We start from the raw sequence: 19,509 nt of genomic DNA on the forward strand, positions 1-19,509 counted from the left end.
CAGAAGGTGTTGAGAAAAGTACGTATCCCTAACCTGTGGGCCTTCCTGAGGCAGGACCATGGGAAATGACCTTTGAGGACTCACATTCTTTTAGGGTGTTACCTGGCTTCCTATGGACTCCCAGGGGCAGTGCAGGAGTTCTGAGAGGAGATGTAATTGTTGTCTGGAATGGGATTCCTTCCAGGCTTGCTCTGTACCTGACCCCAACAAGAGTCACACTGCAGACTTGAGATTCAGAGCCGTTGAACCCTACTTCTCCCTGTACAGCTGGCAAAACTGCAACCCAGAGGCATGGCCCTCCTCAAGGCCCCAGACTGAGTCAGGATTCCTGATTTCTGAGCAGTCTTGGAGAATGACCCTTTGACACAGGGCCCAGAGCTCCTGGCTGAGAAAGGTTTCCAAAGCCGTGAGCTTTCCATTTCCACTGGCTGCCTTCACACCTCCCCAAGTCCTGCCCTGACCCTTTCCCTTGGCACTCTTTCCATCGCCCCGCGTGGTCTTGGGCAGAGCTGGGGGCTCCAGAGAAGGCTGATGTGTTAATTGGCTAGGAGGCAAGCCACCAGGACTGCCAGCGTACAGGTGGTGGGAACCGGAGTGAGAGCCAGCAGATGGGCTGGCAACCCCTGCTAGGGCACTGTAACGCTCAGGGAATTTCAAATGACACTGCTGTCCAGTCCCAATCAGCTGCTTAACGATGCTGCGTTTGAATTGGTGACCCGCCTCCCCATCCCTCCTCCTTCCCCAGCCTCGCTCCCTCCCTCTCCATCCCTCCCTGCCATTCAGCTGCTGGACTGCTCTCAGCCTCTCTGCTCTCCCACTCGCTCGCAGTGCCGCTGGCAGTGCTGGTGCTGGCCGATGGAGGGCAGGGACAAGGCTGGCTCGCACAGAGTCCCTGCTCCTCTCTAGCCTGGGCTACAGAGAGAGAGAGGCTTGTGTGCCCACCAGAGCCCCCCCGGGGCCCTGCCAGCTCCCCTTGCTCCACCATGCCTCTGCTGGACGTTTTCTGGGCTTGCTTCAGGAAAGTAAAGGTATGTGGCTGTTCAGCCCCAGCCCATCCCACTGTTCCCGAGGGAGGAGGCAGCTGGCACTGTGTGCTGACGGAGAAGGGAAGACCAGACCAGCTTCTAGTTTTACCTCTATCGCTTAATCAGCTCTGTGAGCTTCTACTGCTTTCCTGTGGAAGCAAATGATCTGGCTGGCTGTTGTTCCTAACACTTGCCTCTTGCTTCCCAAGCCTTGCCACAAATGCAGGCTACTTAACCTCTCTGAGACTCAGCCTTATAAGGAGAGGAGGAGGCTGGTGCTACTGTTTATATATTCAATGATGGTGTGTACAAAGTTTCTAGCATGATACCTGGTATGTAGAACCCACACAAGTAATAATCTATTATTGGTATTGTTATTATTAAGTTCCATCAACATACATCAAGCATTTCCTGTGTGCTAGGCTCCATGGGAACTACACAAAGGCATACAAGACATGGACTCTGTCCTCAAGAAGGGGATAAGAAGGGCTTGGGTGTAGCTCAGGGGTTATAGCACTTGCCTAGCATGCACAAGGTCCTGGATTCAATCGCAAGTACCACCAAAAAACAGTGGAAAATCAGCTGAGCATGGTTGGCACATGCATGTAATGCCAGCACTTCGGAGGCTGAAGGAGGAGGTTTGCAAGCTTGAGTCCTACATGGGCAACTTAGAGGGACTCTGTCTCAAGATAAAAAGTAAAAAAGTTGCGAGTATAGCTCAGTGCAAAGGCCCTGAGTTCAATCCCCAGTACCTCCTAAAAGAGGGGTGGCTGGGGATAAAACTCAATGAGGAGGTCCTGGATTTGACCCCTAGTCCCACAAAGGCAGAGGGGGCGGGCGTAGCTCAATGTGAAAGTCCTAGCATCCAATTCTAAGTATCACAGATAAGATGGATAAGAAAAGTGACAGTTATTTATCAAGCACCTGCTATATACAGATGCTGTGATCCACAGTCAGTTAGTACGTTTTTGTCAAGTGCCTGTGATAGCCTTGTTTGCACAGCAGAGCCCACAGAGATGGTTGAATCGTGATACATTGTAGTGGTGATCTCTACCACAACCCACTGTTTTCCTGCTTTGATAGCTAGGGAAAGGACACTGTAAATAGTTATAGAATATTTACCAGGTCACTCAGATATGACCGGCAGAGTTGTGGTCTGAGCTCCTAAGCCTACGTCCTCTTGACAACTGTGGCTCCCTACAGTCCAAGCTGGCGGGAAGATTTGCAACCAGCTAGTCTGCCTGTGAGATAGGATGAAAGGACTTCTGGGACCGTCGGGAAAGAACCATCTACTCCACTGGGAGGGACTTGGAAAATTTCACAGGAGGTCACATTTGGGCTGAGCGTGAGGGTGGAAGAGTTTGTCAGTCCAAGGGGGTGGGGAGGGCATTCCAGGCATGCCTGGAAGAGGGAAGTGCAGGAGCAAGAGTTCACAAGGCAACTGAGTGGTGGGGGGCTGGAGGAGGGGTGCATCTGGGGATGGGTGCAAGCATGGGGTTCAAGGGGAGAGGTACTAGGGGAAGAGGAAACAGAGGCTACCTCCCAGAGGGCTTGGGGTTGATCCCTGGGCTCACGGTCCTCACCTGGTGGGAGGCCCAAAGGAGATTTATTTTTACCCTCCTGGAGCAGAATAGGAAAACAGAAGAGATAAAGTAGTGCAGTTTTCATAACTCTAAATGACTTCAACTCAGAATTATTCTTTAGTTGAAGATTATTGTGTCTTTCCTAAAGCTGGTAGAGATTCAAATGATCTTTCTTTTCTGAAATAAGATGGAGGAATATTTTAAATTTATATCCTTGGCAAGATAAAAAATGTTTGCCACATGACTATGTCCCTATTTGTTGATTTAAAGACTCTTTTCCCTGTCTCTGAAATCCCAAAGTCTGGGGACCACTGTCTTAAGGAATGGATAACTACTTTCAGGAAAGTATGAATATAACTAAGCGGATGGTCTTAGGAAAAACACTCAAGCAGCAGCAGGTAGGGATAGGGTGGAAGGGTCCAGGGAGAGGCAGAATCCAGGCAGGAGGCAGCTGGTGTGGCAGTGAGGATGGCAAGGGAGGAGATGAGGAAGAGCTGGACAGAATGATAAAGTCAAGGGAGGGAGGAATTGAAACTGCCTTTGAAGTCTGATGCCTGCGAGACACACCTGTCTACTGCCTTGGTTACCTATTTTAGGTGTCTGGCATGAATTTTAGTCCTTTTGTATTCATTACTCCAAATAATCAGATGTCCAACCAACCCCCGCAACCCTTGTCAGCACTTAGAAACTGTTGGACTAGAGGGCCCCTGAGAGAAGCTTAATGATCTTACCCCAGCTTCAAGATACTTACATGTCACACATTCACACGTGTGCATGTCCACAAACACAGGACACACACGTACATTTGTACACACTCAGCTACACACATATGAAGGGGGCTTCTCAGGTCATCTCATTCAGCCTTCCTGTAGTTGGGAGGGGGAAACCAAGTCCCCTGCCACCCTGTGCCACATGAAGAGGTAAAAGGAGGAGAACAACAGACAAAGTTGGGTTGAAATTTCATCCCACACCCACGTGCACACACACAAGCGCTGTGCTTTTGACTGAGTCCTCTTTGAGCCTGTTTCTGTGCCTGCAAAATGACACTACTCAGTGCCCGCCCAAGAGATGCCATGAGACTTCAGCGAGGTTGTGCCTTTCATGTGCTTTGCATGGAGTACGTGGCCGGTAAACATGACTTATTGAAAGCAGAGTTCCAAACTGTATCTGGGAGGCACCAAAGCAAAGAACAAAGTTTATTCCCAACTTCGAAGAATTAGGGGTCTCAGGTCTTGTCCAGTCCTTTGCCACAACTTGCCCTCAGTCCTCTCCTTTGACCCTGCCTGGGTCTAGCAACACAAGTGACCCATTGGAGAGTTGAAGGGTAACACCTCAAGAATACTGGATGCCGAGAATATTGGAATGGTGGCAAGAGGTCAGGCCAAGACTAAAGGTTGCTTTGAGTTTCTCTGAAGTAAGGGGCAGCCAAGGGACAAGATGTTTGGGTGTGAGATGGGCCCAATAGAAATAGTTCCATACCTGTCTGATGTGTCCTCTCTGGAGGCCAAAAGGGCTGGGAAAGTATCCATAGCTTCTCAACATAACCAAATAACCAAGCATGCCTATGAATCAGTCTCTGTGTCTTTCTCTATGTCTCTGTCTCTGTCTCTGTCTGTCTGTCTGTCTCTCTCTCTGACACACACACACACACACACACACAACCATTTCTTTGATTCTTTGATGTGAACTTTTGCTCACTACAGTGCCTAACATGGTGTTACGCACATAATAAATCCAGAACATAAATCCACTCTCATGTCACTGTATGTGTCTCAGGTAGTCACATCAGTTCCTAGAGGACACTGGCCTGGTTGGCGAAGAATCCCACTGGAGCTGCAGCTTCGCCATGACCTATGGGTGGCTTTGAGAGGGTCAAATCTCCCTACTATCCCTCCACTTCCTCCTCCTACCACATAGGTAGATAGTCATACTATCAGAGCTAGAAAGGCTCTTAGAGGTCAACTCGTCCTCCCTCCAAACTACTCAGCAGGAACCCAAAGCCAAGAAAGGGCAGAGACATTCCCCGGCACACAGGAGGACACAGCCATATTCAAATATGGTCTGTGTGATAGATTGTAATCTCCTTACTTGTTCGGAGAAAAATCCAAACAAAACTTGTCTCTGGTAAAATCTAGCAGCAATACAATGTGGGACACTTGTAATAGGCCACACACACAGATATAAGATGTCTATGTGCTAACAACCGTGTCTTACCTACGCACAAGGCTTTTAGTGGAAGCTTACTAAATCATGGACAGAAATGCCCTTTGTAAACTAGGAAGTCTCATAGAGATCAATCACCTAGTTGTGGTCCCACACAGGCTGCCACATCTTTCTCCAGTCGCTGTACTCACATAGTTAGGTGATGCCTATGTAGGCCTATGTGCATAAGGGCTCCCCTGTTTACCCAGTTGTACGTTCCCACACAGCCTGTCCTGTGAATGTTCTCCCCCGCATAAGCCTGGGGCTTCCGTGTGGCTGCTGTTATACCAGGCTGACTGGGCTTCTGTTCCTACAAGCACAAGCTTTCACACTCCTGGATCAGGCTCACACTAATATACATACACGCATGTGCCTGAGGTGTGAATCTATCCTCACACTCAAGCCCTCTCCGACTCCCAGTCTGGCAAGATGTGGGGCGTAAATGTAACAGTGACTGGGAGATTCAGCAGTTCCACTCCAGGATGCATCCAGGATGTCCCTGCATTTCCATGCCTTCTCCCTTGTTGCCTCAGGCAAAACTAACCCACCACATGCAGGTGTTGGTTGTGTGAGGAGTGTGTGTGTGTGTGTGTGTGTGTGTGTAGAATTCAGGAGTGTGCTTAGATATATACAACTTCTCTGAGCTGGCAACAACCTCAGAGGATACTGGATACCATCTCTACATTCTGTATAGGAGTCCTTCTATCACATCTTAACAAAATGGCCAGATACTGTTGCACACCTCCAACGATGTAGACCTCACTACCTTCTCAGATAGTCTGTTTCACCTCAGGACACTGCACAGGTCTTTTATACAGCCTGAGTTAAGTGTATTTGTCTGTGTATGGAAGTAGCAGCAGATGTGTATATCTGAGCTATGTGTATACAGCCACTTCTCAATGACTGGATTCAAAGGAAGAAATTATGACATAGCCTCTAGGTTATGGGCAAACCACTTAGCAGGGACTAGGCAGGGCCCTGTGTCCCATAGCAGGAGGCTTCACCCCTAAGGTTCTTGCTGCGGAGTTCCACAGCCTGGTCAAATATCATGTCAGTTGAGTGGTGGGTACTGGTTCCCAGCATGTGTGACAAATCCACATTGTCTATGAGTTGATCCTGCATGGCTAATTGTAAGTCATGTAGATGCTGACATACGCCATGTATCTGTGAGGTGTGGACCCATGGGCTGCGGTGATCGTAAGGTTATTGGCACAGATAGAGTTAAACAGAGCTGTGAGCTGGTTTTTGGTCAATCTGGAAGGCATTCTAAGAAGAGATTCTGGTTCAGAATGGAAGGCAGGTGGGTGTGGCAGACTGGGCAGACTGAGCTGCACTGCTCAGCCATCTCTGCCACATCTAGGCTGACTGGTCTTAGACTGGTCACCTGTCCTCGGTGGATAAGACTTCATGGAATTGCCAGGGATAGGATATATATGAGCACCTGACACACAAATCAGAATCTGAAGGGATTATGTATGAAGGAAAAGAGCAGGGAGCTTCTCCAAGGACAGTAAGGTTGGAACTACGAGATGGAGGAGGCATAAATCCTCCTAGATCTGGACCTTGACCTAGATGTAGGGGTTGGGTGTGAACGGTGATGGAAGCAGGGGGCAGAATAAGAGAGAGGGAGACAGATAGACAGAGAGACAGACAGACAGAGTGTTTCTGGAGATTGAGCCCAGGACCTTAGACATGCAAGGCAAGTTCTGTACCACTGAGCCACACCCTCAGCCTGAAACACTGAACTTTGAGTGAGAGAATTCAGCCTCCGTGCTCATGATGCAGAGAAAAGCCAGGTCATCTGGAGCAAGAAGATATGGATGCAGTCCCTTCACTCGTCTGAGCCACAACATGCTAGCTGTATGACCTTGAGAAAGTTATTTCACCCCCTGAGCCTTAGTTTCTTGCTCTATAAAATGTGAATAACAATAGTGGTTGCTTTGTTCAAGGTGGTTCTGGAACCTGAATGAGTTGATACCTATTAAACTCATAGAAAAGGGGTAGATAGTAAACATCAGCTATTTTTATTATTTGCACTGGGCAAAATTATCATTTCTATCTTGTGAAACTATAATGAGTTCATTTCTTTATTAATTTAACCAAGAAATACACATTTGGGACCTACTGTGTGTCAGCCACTGTGTTAAGCCCTGAGGAAATAGATAATGGTAAACAAAATAGCTGTGGGTCTCTACCCTCATAGAGCTTAGTGTCTAGTGTATATAAAATGAGTTTTTCACACTCATGCCCCTCAGATCCCCTGTTGGTGGGTTCAGTGATCCAGCCCAGAAAATGTCAGTGTATGAGTTATTCAATGAGTTAGCAACTTTAGTCTACCTAGTACCCATGCTTTGCAGTTCTGCCTAACTGTCAAGACAGAGGGATAGCCAGCCATCCTGAGGTCCAGGTAATTCCCACCACAGAAAAGCCTCGATCAGTCTTGGACCCAGCCTGGGAGTACAGAATTTACCTCACATGAGCCCCTTAATCCTTGTCTCCCTTTCCCAGTGGTCCAATCAAAGAACAACTGGTGTGATTTGCTCAGGGATCATCGGAGATAGGACAGTGTCCTGGAGGGTGAGAGAGAAAGAGATGGCCGTGGGAGGGTGACATGGGAAATAGGAAGCCATGTTTCAGATCTGACCTACATCTCCTCAGATAAAAGTTTTCCTTTGCCTTCAGCTTTGGTGTCAAAAAGTATATAAGTGTGGGGCCCTGGGGAGTGGAAGGTATACCTGCTACTGTGGTTGGCGGACGAAGAAGTACAGGGGAAGGCTGTCGATTGGCAATGGCAGGTTCGATTTTTTTCCCCAAAGACTAAAAGAGGTTGAACTAACACTGGCTACAGTTTATAGAGAGCATACTCTGTGGTGCACAACATTCCAAGCCCTTTACATATATGAACTCATTTCATCATCACAATAAGCCTGCAAGGCAAGTGCTGTTATTCTCATCATCCTCATTTCACTGAAACACTGATGGGTTTGGAAACTTATCTAAGGCCACACAGCCATTAAAAATAGACCTTGGAATTTTTATCCTAGGTGATCTAGTTCCAAAGTGCACTATGGTTATGTAATCTGGGTCTCAGTTTCTCCTCTTGTAAAATGATGAAGTTGGATCAGTTATTTTGGAGAATACTTCCAGCTCTGATAGTCTCATTACATTTCATTTATACTTCTATGAACTTCCGGGCCAAATGAAAAAGTTTCTGGTCCCAAAATGTCAGTAATTTCCACTCCAGGTCCCTGGAGAGGCAGGAGGGGAGCCCAGGCACAGGAAAATGAGCGTGCACTGCAAGCAAGTCCTCCTAGCAGCCCCTAGGGCCTGAGCACAGCTGGAGGCCTAGAAAGCTCTGGGAACCAAGGCCCGGCCTGCATCTCCAAGTCACCAGTAGTAATGAGGAGCAGCAGCTCAGATGGCCTGTGCTGGGATTTAGGGTCAGAGGTTTCACAATGGAATGGGGGAGGGGAACTCCTTGGCCCCATCCCTCTGACCATCCCTGGGAATGGAGCTGGACTGCAGTCACTGCTGCTGCAGGCAAGAACCCTAAGACCCAGGCCACTGGGCAGTTCCAAGGCAGGGCACAGAGGAAAGAAAGCCCTGCGGTGAGGGCGTGGGGGTTAATTCATCCCTGGAGAGCTGGGAAGAAAAATGTGCTGTGACGACATGATGGAGTAGCTGCACACAGAACACAGTCTGCTAGCCTTGGCATCTTCCTGCTGAGCCTCAGTTTCCTTATCTGCATCGTGGGCAAAACATTCCCTCCTTTGAAATTGATTGGAATCATGACATGGGAGAAAGCCTGCCCCACAGTAGGCGCTCGGTAGATGTGAGTTAAAATGTGAAGATAGTGGCTTCATTACTCTAGGTGACCTTATGTCCACAGCTCAGACCTTCCCATTTCCTCATTTATAAAATGAGGGAAAATGCTACCTGCCATTCCCTTCCTTGCCTGGCTGAGGAAAGCCTAGAATTGATGGAATCCTGTGAAAGTAAAAGAACAGCAGACAACACCGATGTTCCTACTCCAGTTTTAGGAAGTAAGTGGTTGAGGCCGTTCCTCCATTCCCCCACTCTTTCCTGTACTCCCGCCCCTGGTCGGACTGGTTCAGTCTTGAAAAGAGGCTCCATCCCTCATGGGACCTGCTGTGTCTCCTCCCTTCAGCCCTTCCCTATACTCACCACTCTGTGGTCCCCCTCCAGGAAAGGGTGCCAAGCTCAGGGCAGGAAGGAGGGTCCTCGGTCCTCGTAGGCCAGCCTCTGGGATATGACATTCCTGAGATTATCCAGGGAACCCCTGGAGTTGCAGCTCTCACATTTCCCCGGCGCGGCTCTTGGCCTGCTATAAAGGCTAGGAGGACAGCAGGGCATGAGGCTGGAGGAGGCTGGAAGGAAAGCAACCCTGAGGACCAAGTGAGGAGCGAGGCTGGGAAAGGAAGACAGGAGGCCCTGTCAGAACTAGCAGGAAGGACCTGAAGGGAAAAGAGCCCACGGCAGTAGAATTTCTGGTGTGTGTCAGGGTGTCTTTTAAAATGATCAGCGTTCCTGAGGTTGGGAGGATAAGTAGCTATCAGACTATCACCAGATGAGTCTGAGGAGGTTCCCCAAAGAGTAGATGGGGACCTCAACTCACCCGACCCATGGCTTGGTTGTAGGTTGCCTGACTTCCAGAAGAGAAAGGAATTGCAGAACACATCAGTGAGAAGCATTAGAAAGGTTTATCAGTCAGGATTAAAGAAGCTCATACTCAGAATAGAAAATGGGCCCTCAAAAGAGAGGTTCACCGTGGTCTGGGGTTGGGGGTTTGTTTGTGGTTTTGGGGGCCTGAAGTTGGGAGACTTAGGTTATGTATTGTCAGGCCACCACTTGGTGGGCTAGGTTAGAATGCAAACCATTTGCATGAGTCTGAAGTTTAGAGATACGCTGTCTATTTAAACGTGCTGCTTCTTGGAGGATGAAGGTCTGGGGAACAGAAAAAGCAGGTGAAAAGTAGGAGCCAAATTTACAAGCTTATTGTATCTTTAAGACCCTTAGGAATACATTTTTTAGTCTCCTGGAAGGGAAATAGGCATTGTAACCTTGGGTAACTTGGTGGCCTGAAGCTGGAGTTTTTCTTAAAAGTACAACTTTTAAAATGATGATGCTTCTTGTCTCCTTTCTACCCTGTCTTTATTTTTGTGTCCTACCCCAAGACTACAATTCCCTACCTGGAAGATAGGAACGGAGACTCAGGCCTCTGGCAGGCCCACATACTCCAAGCTGGTGTGGGACCTCTGGCACCTCAGTGGGGAGACAGGGGTGCAGCAATTCCTCCAAAGGCCATCTGAGACAAATGCCTCCTAGAAATCATTTGTTTCTCCTGTTGGTCTTTCCTCGTTGGGGTTATTCCTCGCTTACTTCTCTCTGATGGAAAGATGATAATTATCAGGGGCCCAGAAGTCATTATGGGCAACAAGTCTGAGTGCCAGTAAAGAACTGGACAATGGGGTAAAGTTAAGGCCAAAATGTCTGTGTCAGTCAGTCCTCAAACATGGGCCTCTTCTGCTCTTTCCAGGGAGGAGGTTGGCATCCCTCAGGGCTATAGCAGCCCACTACTGGCAGACCTTATACCTTGAACATGAATGTATGTTCCCAGGCCATCGGCTCGAGGTTTAAAAGCGGTACTATGATACTGATGCTCCAATTTAGCACCTGGTGCCACATTTAATCCAGCCATAGCCCATGCATCATTCCCTATTTATCCAGCTGTCTCCACCCTGGACTATGAGCTCCTCTAAGGAATCAGCCTATGTCCCATCTATTCCTGAGTCCAGTGACAGCCTGGACGAACACAGCCCCTATTCCAGCCCTATCCCAGAGCAAGTTTGCTGAGGACACAGAGCACACACACACACACACACACACACATATATTGATGCATGTACAAGGGGCCAAACCCACAACACCCACCTCCTGACTGAGAGACCCTAAGGGACAGAGGGGTCAGCCCAGAGGGGTCGGGGGAATTTGCTTCCAACAGTGGCCATAGCCTGTGTTGGCAAAACACGGGCTGGGTTTGGGGGCAGTAAGAGCCTACTCTGGAGGGAGGGGGGCAGGCTGTGAATAGGGCTCTGTGTGGCCCAGCTGAGAGGACTGGCGGAGGCTGGAATGTGAAGAACGTGCTCCCGTGACTGTGGCCCTGGGCCTGAGTCTGTGGCATAGAGTTGGCCAGGGGCAGTGGAGTATGGGGGTGGGGGGCAACAAAGGTGGAGGATGAAGCAGAGAAACCAGGCAAGGAAAGGACACACATATTTCTAGGCTTCTCCTCATAGCAGAACACGGGCTGGTCCGAGACACCACAGGCTAAGCAGAGAGGATGCTGGGAGAGAGCTCAGTCCATCCACCTACTGCTGAGGACTTCCTAGGTTGGGACCAAGCCTGTCAGTCGCTTCACTGCTTGTCTCCAAACTACTCCTCTTAAACTTTCCTACTTCTCACCCCGCACTCATCCTTCTGCTTTTAATCCCCCTTTTGACTTTGACTCTTTTACTTTTTTGACTTGTTTCTCTTTTTCTCTCAAAAACTCCTCCTCTGAGCCAGTCTTGGTGGTACATGCCTGTAATCCCAGCTACTCAGGAGGCTGAAGCAGGAGGATAGCAAGTTTTAGGCCAGTCTGGGCAGCTTTATGAGAACTTGTCTCAAATAAAAGATACAAAAGGACCTAAGGTTATAGCTCAGCAGTAGGGCTTTTGTCTAGCATGTGCAAGGCCCTGGATTACATCTCTAGTACTGCAAACAACAGCAGCAACAAAACTCTTCCTGTGTCTTTTTCTGTCTGGCCAGTTGTCCTACTAGACTGTAATTGCCTCTGGGCAGTGAACATGTCTGGCTTGTACATCTTTACATCTGTATGTCTACCCTAGCATCTACTGGACAACTCGGAACAGATATTCTACAGACCCCCTGAAAAACACCAGAGACCAAGGTGAGACTTATTGCAACAGAAAGACTGCCCTCCCATAACCCCGCAACTATTTCTCTCTGTTCCCAGTCTCAGTTAATAGTGCATCCACCCAGCTGCCAGGCCAGAAATCTTGGAGTTATCCTAGATTCTTTCTTATCCTCCCACACCCTATCATTGAAGTTGGTTCTACCTTGTGAATTGTCCATATATTGGTCCCCTCCTGCCTTTGCCGAAGGCCACTGCCCAACTCAGAGCCTTACCATTGCTCTAGTCTCCTTGTCTTTGTTTTTTTGGTTTTTGGCTTTGCCTAACCTCTTCATTCCCAATCTATCCTTCCCCTACAAATGGAGTAACATTCTAAAACACAAATATAATTATGTTACTCCCTGTTTAGACCATTTCAGTGCTCTTCATTGGGGTCTGGATAAAGTCCATGTTTGTTAAGATGACCTAAAAGGTCCACTATAATCCATCCCTTATCTGCAGGGGACTGCTCCAGTCTGTCTGGCATGTGCCTCAAAGCACACGCTGTGACACCTCCTTATCCTTTTTATGCTTTCTCTTTTGCCCATCATGTTCTTTGCCCCCTTGTCTGCCTGATGAACACCTATTCATCCTTCAAAACCTGTTTCAATGCTACTTCATGAAGGTCCTTATGACATTGTACCTGACTCCCAGCAATGGATTACTCAAGGCTTAGTGCTTTCCAGCAGCACTTGCACGGGACTGTGATGGCTTGCACATGTGACCACTTCCCTACTTAGCTGTGAATTCCTTTATAGCAGGGGTCCTGTCTGATTTATCTCAATTCCTGAGTACGTAACACAAGGCCTACCCCTGAGGAGACACCTACTGAACGATGAGTAAATAGATACAATATGATGAACAATTCACCGGATGGGAAGATTATCAAGAGTAATCCTGGTCCTCTTCCACAGTGGTTGTCTTTTGTAGCTGCTGGACTTCTGGCTCCTAGGTTCATTCAACTTTTTTGTTTTTGGTACCAGAAATTGAACTCAGGACCTTGTGCTTGCCAAGCAGGTGCTTGTGCCGCTGAGCTACATCCCCAGCCTGGCTCCTAAGTTCAGAACGGCCCAGTCTAAGGGATGTGTTCTACAACTAAGAAACAAAATGAGCCTTCAAAATGAGAGTTCAAAATGAGCCTTCAAAATGAGAGTTGTAGGAGAACTCTCAGCTGCAAAAGTTCATACCTCATCTTTCCCTGTAAAGCTTTCAGCTACCAAGAGACCATCAGGATTAAGATCAAAAGCAGGATAGGACTCACGGTCCTATCATTAGAGAGAAAAGAATAGGATACAATAAAATTGGGGGCCCCATAGACCTCAAATGTAGATGTGGTTCTGACACTTACTGGCTGTATGACCATAGGTAAGTCCCACGAGGATAGTAAAAACTACCATGTGGGATGATTGTTCCTCTATGTTCCTGTGTTGATTTAAGGCCTATTTATTTTTTGAACTGCAGTCACACCTTGGTACTCGACTGCTTCAAAACTTGTTACTTGACCCATTTTGATTTGAAAATTTTGTCCCGGTACTTGTTGCTTGTTTGTTACTCAGTGAACAAGCTGGAGCTTGTTGGTGTTGATTGTCCTTGACTTAATTACCCTTTCCAGCCAAAACAGTTTGTTTGGTACTCATAGTTTTGGTACTCAGCATGCCTCCTGGAACCAGTTAATGACATGTACCAAAGTACCATTGTATCCTTCACTCTGTCATACCCATGATGGGTTAGGTTGCTCTGATGGGAGAGGGGAGATTTCAAACGAGTAGAGCAAGACTTCAGAGTAACAGTCTGTCCCAACCATCGGCTCATCTCCTAATTTCATAACTGTCACACTTAGGACTTCATAAGGGCTGCTTCCTCCTTCTCTTCCACCCCATTATCCTTTCTCTTTTCTTTCTTTTTTTTCCTCTCCTTTTATCTGGCACTAACTCGCTTACTCATAGCTCCACTTTATAGCTTTGCAAGGGACTTTCATATCTATCTTCCTTCTCTGCCAATGCTTATCTCATTCTCAAACTTACTGTCTCACAGTAAGATTTCTCAAAGATTCCTTGCCAGTCAATACTCCAGCAGGTGCACCTCCAATACTGCCTCTCTCTCTCTCTCTCTCTCTCTCTCTCTCTCATAAACAAATGTGAACTTCTGTGGTGAACCCGACCTTTAGTAATTTCTGGGTGACCAAAGGTCATGACAAATGTCTTTAGGATTAGGACTCACTGTGGTCAAGTGTCTGTACCTAGAGTGGCAGTCATTGTGCTGAGGATAAGAGATATGACACATATTCAGGCAATTCTTCTGCCAATAACATTATGGCTGATTTAAAGTTTGACTATGTAAAGGCAGAAGAATATGCAAGAAGATCTTTCTCTCTCTGAGGACCATTTCTTCCCTCCCTTCCTTCCTTTTATCTTTCTTTTTTAACTGCTGACCTAACATCTCTATGACTACCTTTTTTTAAAAAATTAAGTTTATTGGTAAGATGTAGATATGCATAATGATCACATTCATTATATGAAATTTGTACCTGTACATGATATGTCTTAGTCCCTCTTTTTTTCCCATTCCCCTCCCCTCTCTTCAACCCCTCTTCAGTACCTTATTTATAAAGCTCTGTTTCCATTTTATCCTTTTTTTCTCACTTCTTTCTTTTCTCTTCCATACGCCCCCACCAATTCCCCTTTTCCTTTGAACAGTTACTTCTTATTTCACAATATATGTATTATACATTTTGGTTCCTATTTACACTTTCAGTTTCTCACACCAGAGAGACAATGTGATATTTACATATATGTGTCTGATTTATTTCATTTAAGATTTTGGTCTCAAGGTCCATCCATTTAGATATAAATGTCTCAAGTTTATCCTTTTTATGGCTGAGTAGTATTCTGTTGTTTAAAAAAAAACCCACATCTGTTTTATTCATTCATTGGTTGATTGGCACTTGGGTTTTTTCCAAGATTTAGCTACTTTGCCACTATAAACATAGGTGCTCATATATCGCTGTGGTGTGATGCTTTTAATTCTTTGGAGAAGATAGCTAGAAGGGGAATAGCTGGGTCAAATGGAACCTCTAGTCCTAATTTTTTGAGGTGCCTCCACACTGATTTCCACAGTGGTTGCATCAGTCTACACTCCTTCCAACAGAGAAGAAGTTTCCTTTTCTCCCACAACCCTTCCAGCACTTGTTATTGGTTGATTTGCTGATGATAGCCATCCTTTCTGAAGTGAGATGGAATCTTAGCGTTGCTTTAATTTGCATCTCTGAAATGATCAGTGATAGGCAGGCATGGTGGCGCATGCCTGTAATCCCAGCACTAGGGAGGCTGAGGCAGGAGGATCATTGTGAGTTTGAGGCCAGCCTGGGCTACAAAGTGAGCTCAAGGTCAGCCTGAACTGCACAGTGAGACCCTATCTCAAAGAAAAAAATGAAATAATCAGTGATGTTGGACATTTTTTCTTGTATTTATTTGCCATTTGTACTTCTTCTGGGAAGTACATGGCTACCTTTTCTTGTCCAAGCCCCTGCCATTGTTTGCCTGACAGGTCTCCCTTCATCCACCTTCACTCTGCAGCCTCCTCTGCAAGGTAGCCAGTAGGGATGTGATCTGTTTAAGGTGCAAATCAGATTTTATCATTCCCCTGCTGTATACCCAACCATGGTACCCTATTGCAATCCTCACCTTACCTCTCAAAGCCCTGCAGAATTTGGCTCTTGTTTTCTTCCCTGACTTCAATTTCTGTCACTAAAATTCTACATCCAGATATTCATGCTGCTGGCTATTTACTGTCATTCAGATCTCTTCTTAAAATTCAACTCCTCAGAGAGACCCACTGTGGCCATCCTCTTATTTGCCCTATGCAATCACTCTCTCATCCTGTTTTAAAATATTCCCCTTCCCGCTTTTCAGTTACACCTGAAGTTTCCTTATTTCTTTACTTACTTCTTGATGGTCCGTTCCTATTAGGATTTCAACACCAGGAGAACATTATCTGTCTAGATCGCAGCTATATCCTTAGCATTTCATGCTCAGTAGGCACCTGTGCTTTATAAATATTTGTTGAATGGACTTATAAACTGCTTCATCATTTTAAAAAGTGCTTTCATATGCATTGATTTCATATAAAGCCTGTGAGGTCAGGATTATTACTTTCCTAGTCTCATGGATGCAGAAACTGAGGATCAAGAGGTTCTGGGTGATGTCCAATGTCACAAAAGCAGTAGAAAGCAGAGGAAGGCATACCTGAACCTGGACTCTCCAGTTCTAAATACTGTACTGCTGTTTCCACCAACACACCTTGCTTGTAGCCTGGTCGGTGCTATACCAAGGATAGTATGCCCCAAGCAGATGATGAGTGATTCGTTGACAGTCTTTGCTGTCAGTTCTTGGAACCAACTGCAGAGAGTCTCCAGTCCCCTACCTTGTGGGACACTCTTCATTCCAAGAGAGTAAAGTGAGCCAGAGGAATCAGACAGTGGGAGAGGAAGAAGGAGTATGGAGCAAGCGGTTTGAAGTCCGAGATTCTACGCTCCAGTTTGTTCCTTACTTCCTTTTCTTTTTTCTGTGGGCTTTAAAATTATCCTTCTATAAAACAGATGCATTGAACTTGCTGACTTTAAAGATCCCTTTCAGTTCTGACATTGCACCTGGGCAATATTGTGATTTCTCTGTTTCCTTTGCAGTGCTTCCCGTTGCGGCAAGTGAGGAAGAATGCTGGTAAGTGCGAACGGCACACAGTGCAACTGTGCCTTCCCAAGGTCCTTACAGACCAGCTGACCAGATCCCTGGGCAGTGAAGCCCGTGGCTGAGACACGAAGCTGAAGACATCCTCTCTGTCTCCCTCCATTGGACATTTCCTGGCCTCTTCAGGCCCTGCCTTTGGTTAGGGCCAGAGCCTCTTTATTCCTGACCGAAGTTTTGTTCTTGTCAGAGAGCCAGGGGAGGATTTCCCTCCAGAGCTATCAGCAAATCCCAGCCCCTCCACACTTCCCTTGTTCTCAAATGTCTTCTTTCCACTGAGAAGTGTATTAGGGCTGGCGGATCCTCAGGAAGGAGGAACAGGTAAGTGAAGCAGGGAGGCAGATATTTGGCCTCTGGGGTTGGGTGTCTGTGAGATTCCCAGCTCATGCTTTAGCTGGAAGGCTTCCAAGAGGAGGTAGGCTTTCGGGCTTATTCAGCTAAGGGGACAGATAGCCTGGAGGTTAAAACATTCTCTGAATTTGCTTTCTAACAAATTTCTCCTAGCCTGATGGCTTCTCTCCCTTCTCCCTCTGCTGTCCTTCGTGGGTGTGGATGAGTTAGCGGCAGGCACTCTCTGAGCAGCTTCCCTCTGTGGAGGACACAGCTGTCTAGTGAGGGATGACTGCTTTGGAAGGAAGAGAAAGATGGATACTAGCCTGGAAAGAGTTTGCTCCCAGGGCCAGAACTCATGGCATAGGCCAGGCTTTGCTGAGGTCAGTGAGGCCATCCTCCTGGCTCCCGCCTGACCTCAGCTGTTCCCATCGGCTCCAGTTTTTCATCGAGATGAGCTCACAACTTTAACCAGCCTAGCTCTCAGGTGGTATCTAGGGTTTGGGGTCACTGAACAGAAGCACAAATTAAGTGGCGTCCTAAGGGTTTGGGCGAGGAATCTTGGGAAGGTGTCGGAAGAGAGCACAAGAGCCCTTGTTTCTGAGGACCCCACAAAGTAACTGGAGCTGGTTTGGGCACAGACTTACTAGGAAGCAGATGGAGGATCTGGGGACCTTTCAAGGACTTTTCCACCTTATGACCCTGAGTTCTTGGGTGGTGTTTGCTAAGAAAAAAACACACTGGCAGAGCAAGGTGTTTATTTGCATTGCCATGACAGCAGCTGAGAGGGGACCTATTTTGAACTAGGAACATGGCTTTGATCAGCATACGCATACGGCATACATCTGCTTCTCCAAGCACCGCCCCCAGCTCCCCCTTGCCATTCCAGGAGTTCTTGCGGAGCACAGTTCCTGCTTTGCACCACAGATCTCTGGGGGCGCAAAGTCTGGGCACTGCACATAGTAGGGGAAGGACACACTTCTCCATTTCAGAGACACCAGCTGCAAAGTCTAAAACGAAACCCTGAGGCCTCGAAATAGTGACCCCCCCAGAGGAATGCAGTCACAGCTGCCAAGCTGCTCATTAGAGCGTCTGTGCCAGGCTGAGGCTCTCGTGTTGAGAGCTGGGAGGGTGGGCATTGAGAGCCTGAGTGTCTGTGGAGTATCTTTTCAGCACGGTGAGGTCAGGAAAAGAGGTTGCCACCTACAGTGCTGATATGAGCCTGGTCTTCTCGCTCCTTCTTTATGTTCAAGTTGAAAAATATCTATTTAAGGGCAACCGTGAGCACATTGTCTCCGGCTGACTCAAGGTCACCCCAACAGAAATGAGTTTATTTCGATGCAGCAGTGTTAGCAACACAGCACTGAGAATCACAGCACCCAGATTTTAGCCCCAATTTCATTACACTTTTACTGCTCAAGCCCCCCAGCAAGTCATTTCATTTCTCTAGGCTAGTGTTCAGGTCCATAGGGCTTACTGTGGGGGACTCTTTTGTGGCGCCTAAGAAATAGTACATTAAAAAAACATCAAAATGCTAAACAAATGTGCCTGTTTCTGAGATTTCACTCAGGGAATAAGCAGAATTCTTATTTATTTATTTAATACATAATGCCTTCATATGTTTCAAAATTTAAGAGGTACAAAAATAAGCTCTTATTCCTAACCACTCATCAATCTCTTAGAGGTAACCAATGTTACCCGCTTCTTGGGTCCTTGATGAGTTTAGAAGTGCACTGTGTAGGACAGGATTGCAGTGGGAGCTACCGCTGCCCGGCTGGGGTCGGGGTCGGGGAGGAGAGCATGCGGAAAAGCAATGGAGTGGAATTGTGTGACAGGAAGGGTGGGGCATAGAATGAACATTTGTTTGAAATCCAGTTTTGACTGCCATTCACAGTCATATGATGCTAAATTAGGGCCTTCCCTTTTCTGTACCTCAGTGTTGCCATCTGCACAGTGAGCCTGTTGTGTTCTCACGTGCCATGCTGTCATGTGCCAGTAAAGCAGAATGGAAATGGTGAAGAAGAGGACCACCTAGGAACCTTTTAGAGACAAAAAAACCAAGACACGGACGGAGACCTGGAAGTTGCACATAATTTGTGTATGTGATCTCCCTATTGGGAGGAGTAAGTGAAAGACTTCTCTAATATGGTACTACTTTTGATCTTGTGGTCCCATGAACACAAGAAACCATGGCAAGCATTGCACGGAATCCTTTGGCACTGTCTTATGGGACAGTATGAGAAGCATCCAGCTGGCCCCAGCTTATGCGGTGTTGTCCAGGCCTAGGAGGATGATCTGGATGTCTTTTGAGGACCCCATTACAGTCCATTTGAGAATCCACTAGCCCAGTATTTTCCAAACTTCACTGATTTGTGAACCAACTTCAGATTGGGTGTGTATGTGTGTGTGTGTGTGTGTGTGTGTGGTGCTGGAGATGAAATTCAGGGATTCATACATACTAAGCAAGGGGCTGGGGATTTAGCTCAGCGGCAAAAGCGCCTGCCTGGCAAGCGCAAGGTCGTGAGTTCAGTTCCTGGTACCGGAGAAAAACCAAAAAAAAAAAAATCTAATTGCAGCCACAATTCAGGTCCAGACTATTCACATAGATAATGTACACTTGATAGCCACCATTTCTCCTGTTTTGTGAATGAAACCCA

The 19,509-nt window shown here is 47.1% G+C and overlaps 1 protein-coding gene across 1 annotated transcript in view; it reads left to right on the forward strand.

Moving 5' to 3' along the window:
- The first annotated feature begins 791 nt into the window (after window positions 1-791).
- Window positions 792-19,509, forward strand: part of Stard8 (StAR-related lipid transfer (START) domain containing 8) — a 74,696-nt gene continuing 55,978 nt past the window's right edge. Inside the window, exons 1-2 of the mRNA XM_005401590.1 lie at window positions 792-1,028; window positions 16,465-16,498. Of these exons, the coding sequence (XP_005401647.1) occupies window positions 984-1,028; window positions 16,465-16,498 (79 nt within the window). The 5' untranslated portion in view covers window positions 792-983. The remainder of the gene's footprint in view (window positions 1,029-16,464; window positions 16,499-19,509) is intronic.

Source organism: Chinchilla lanigera, unplaced genomic scaffold (genome assembly GCF_000276665.1).
Source record: "Chinchilla lanigera isolate Chin_1 unplaced genomic scaffold, ChiLan1.0 scaffold00074, whole genome shotgun sequence".
Taxonomy (NCBI): domain Eukaryota; kingdom Metazoa; phylum Chordata; class Mammalia; order Rodentia; family Chinchillidae; genus Chinchilla; species Chinchilla lanigera.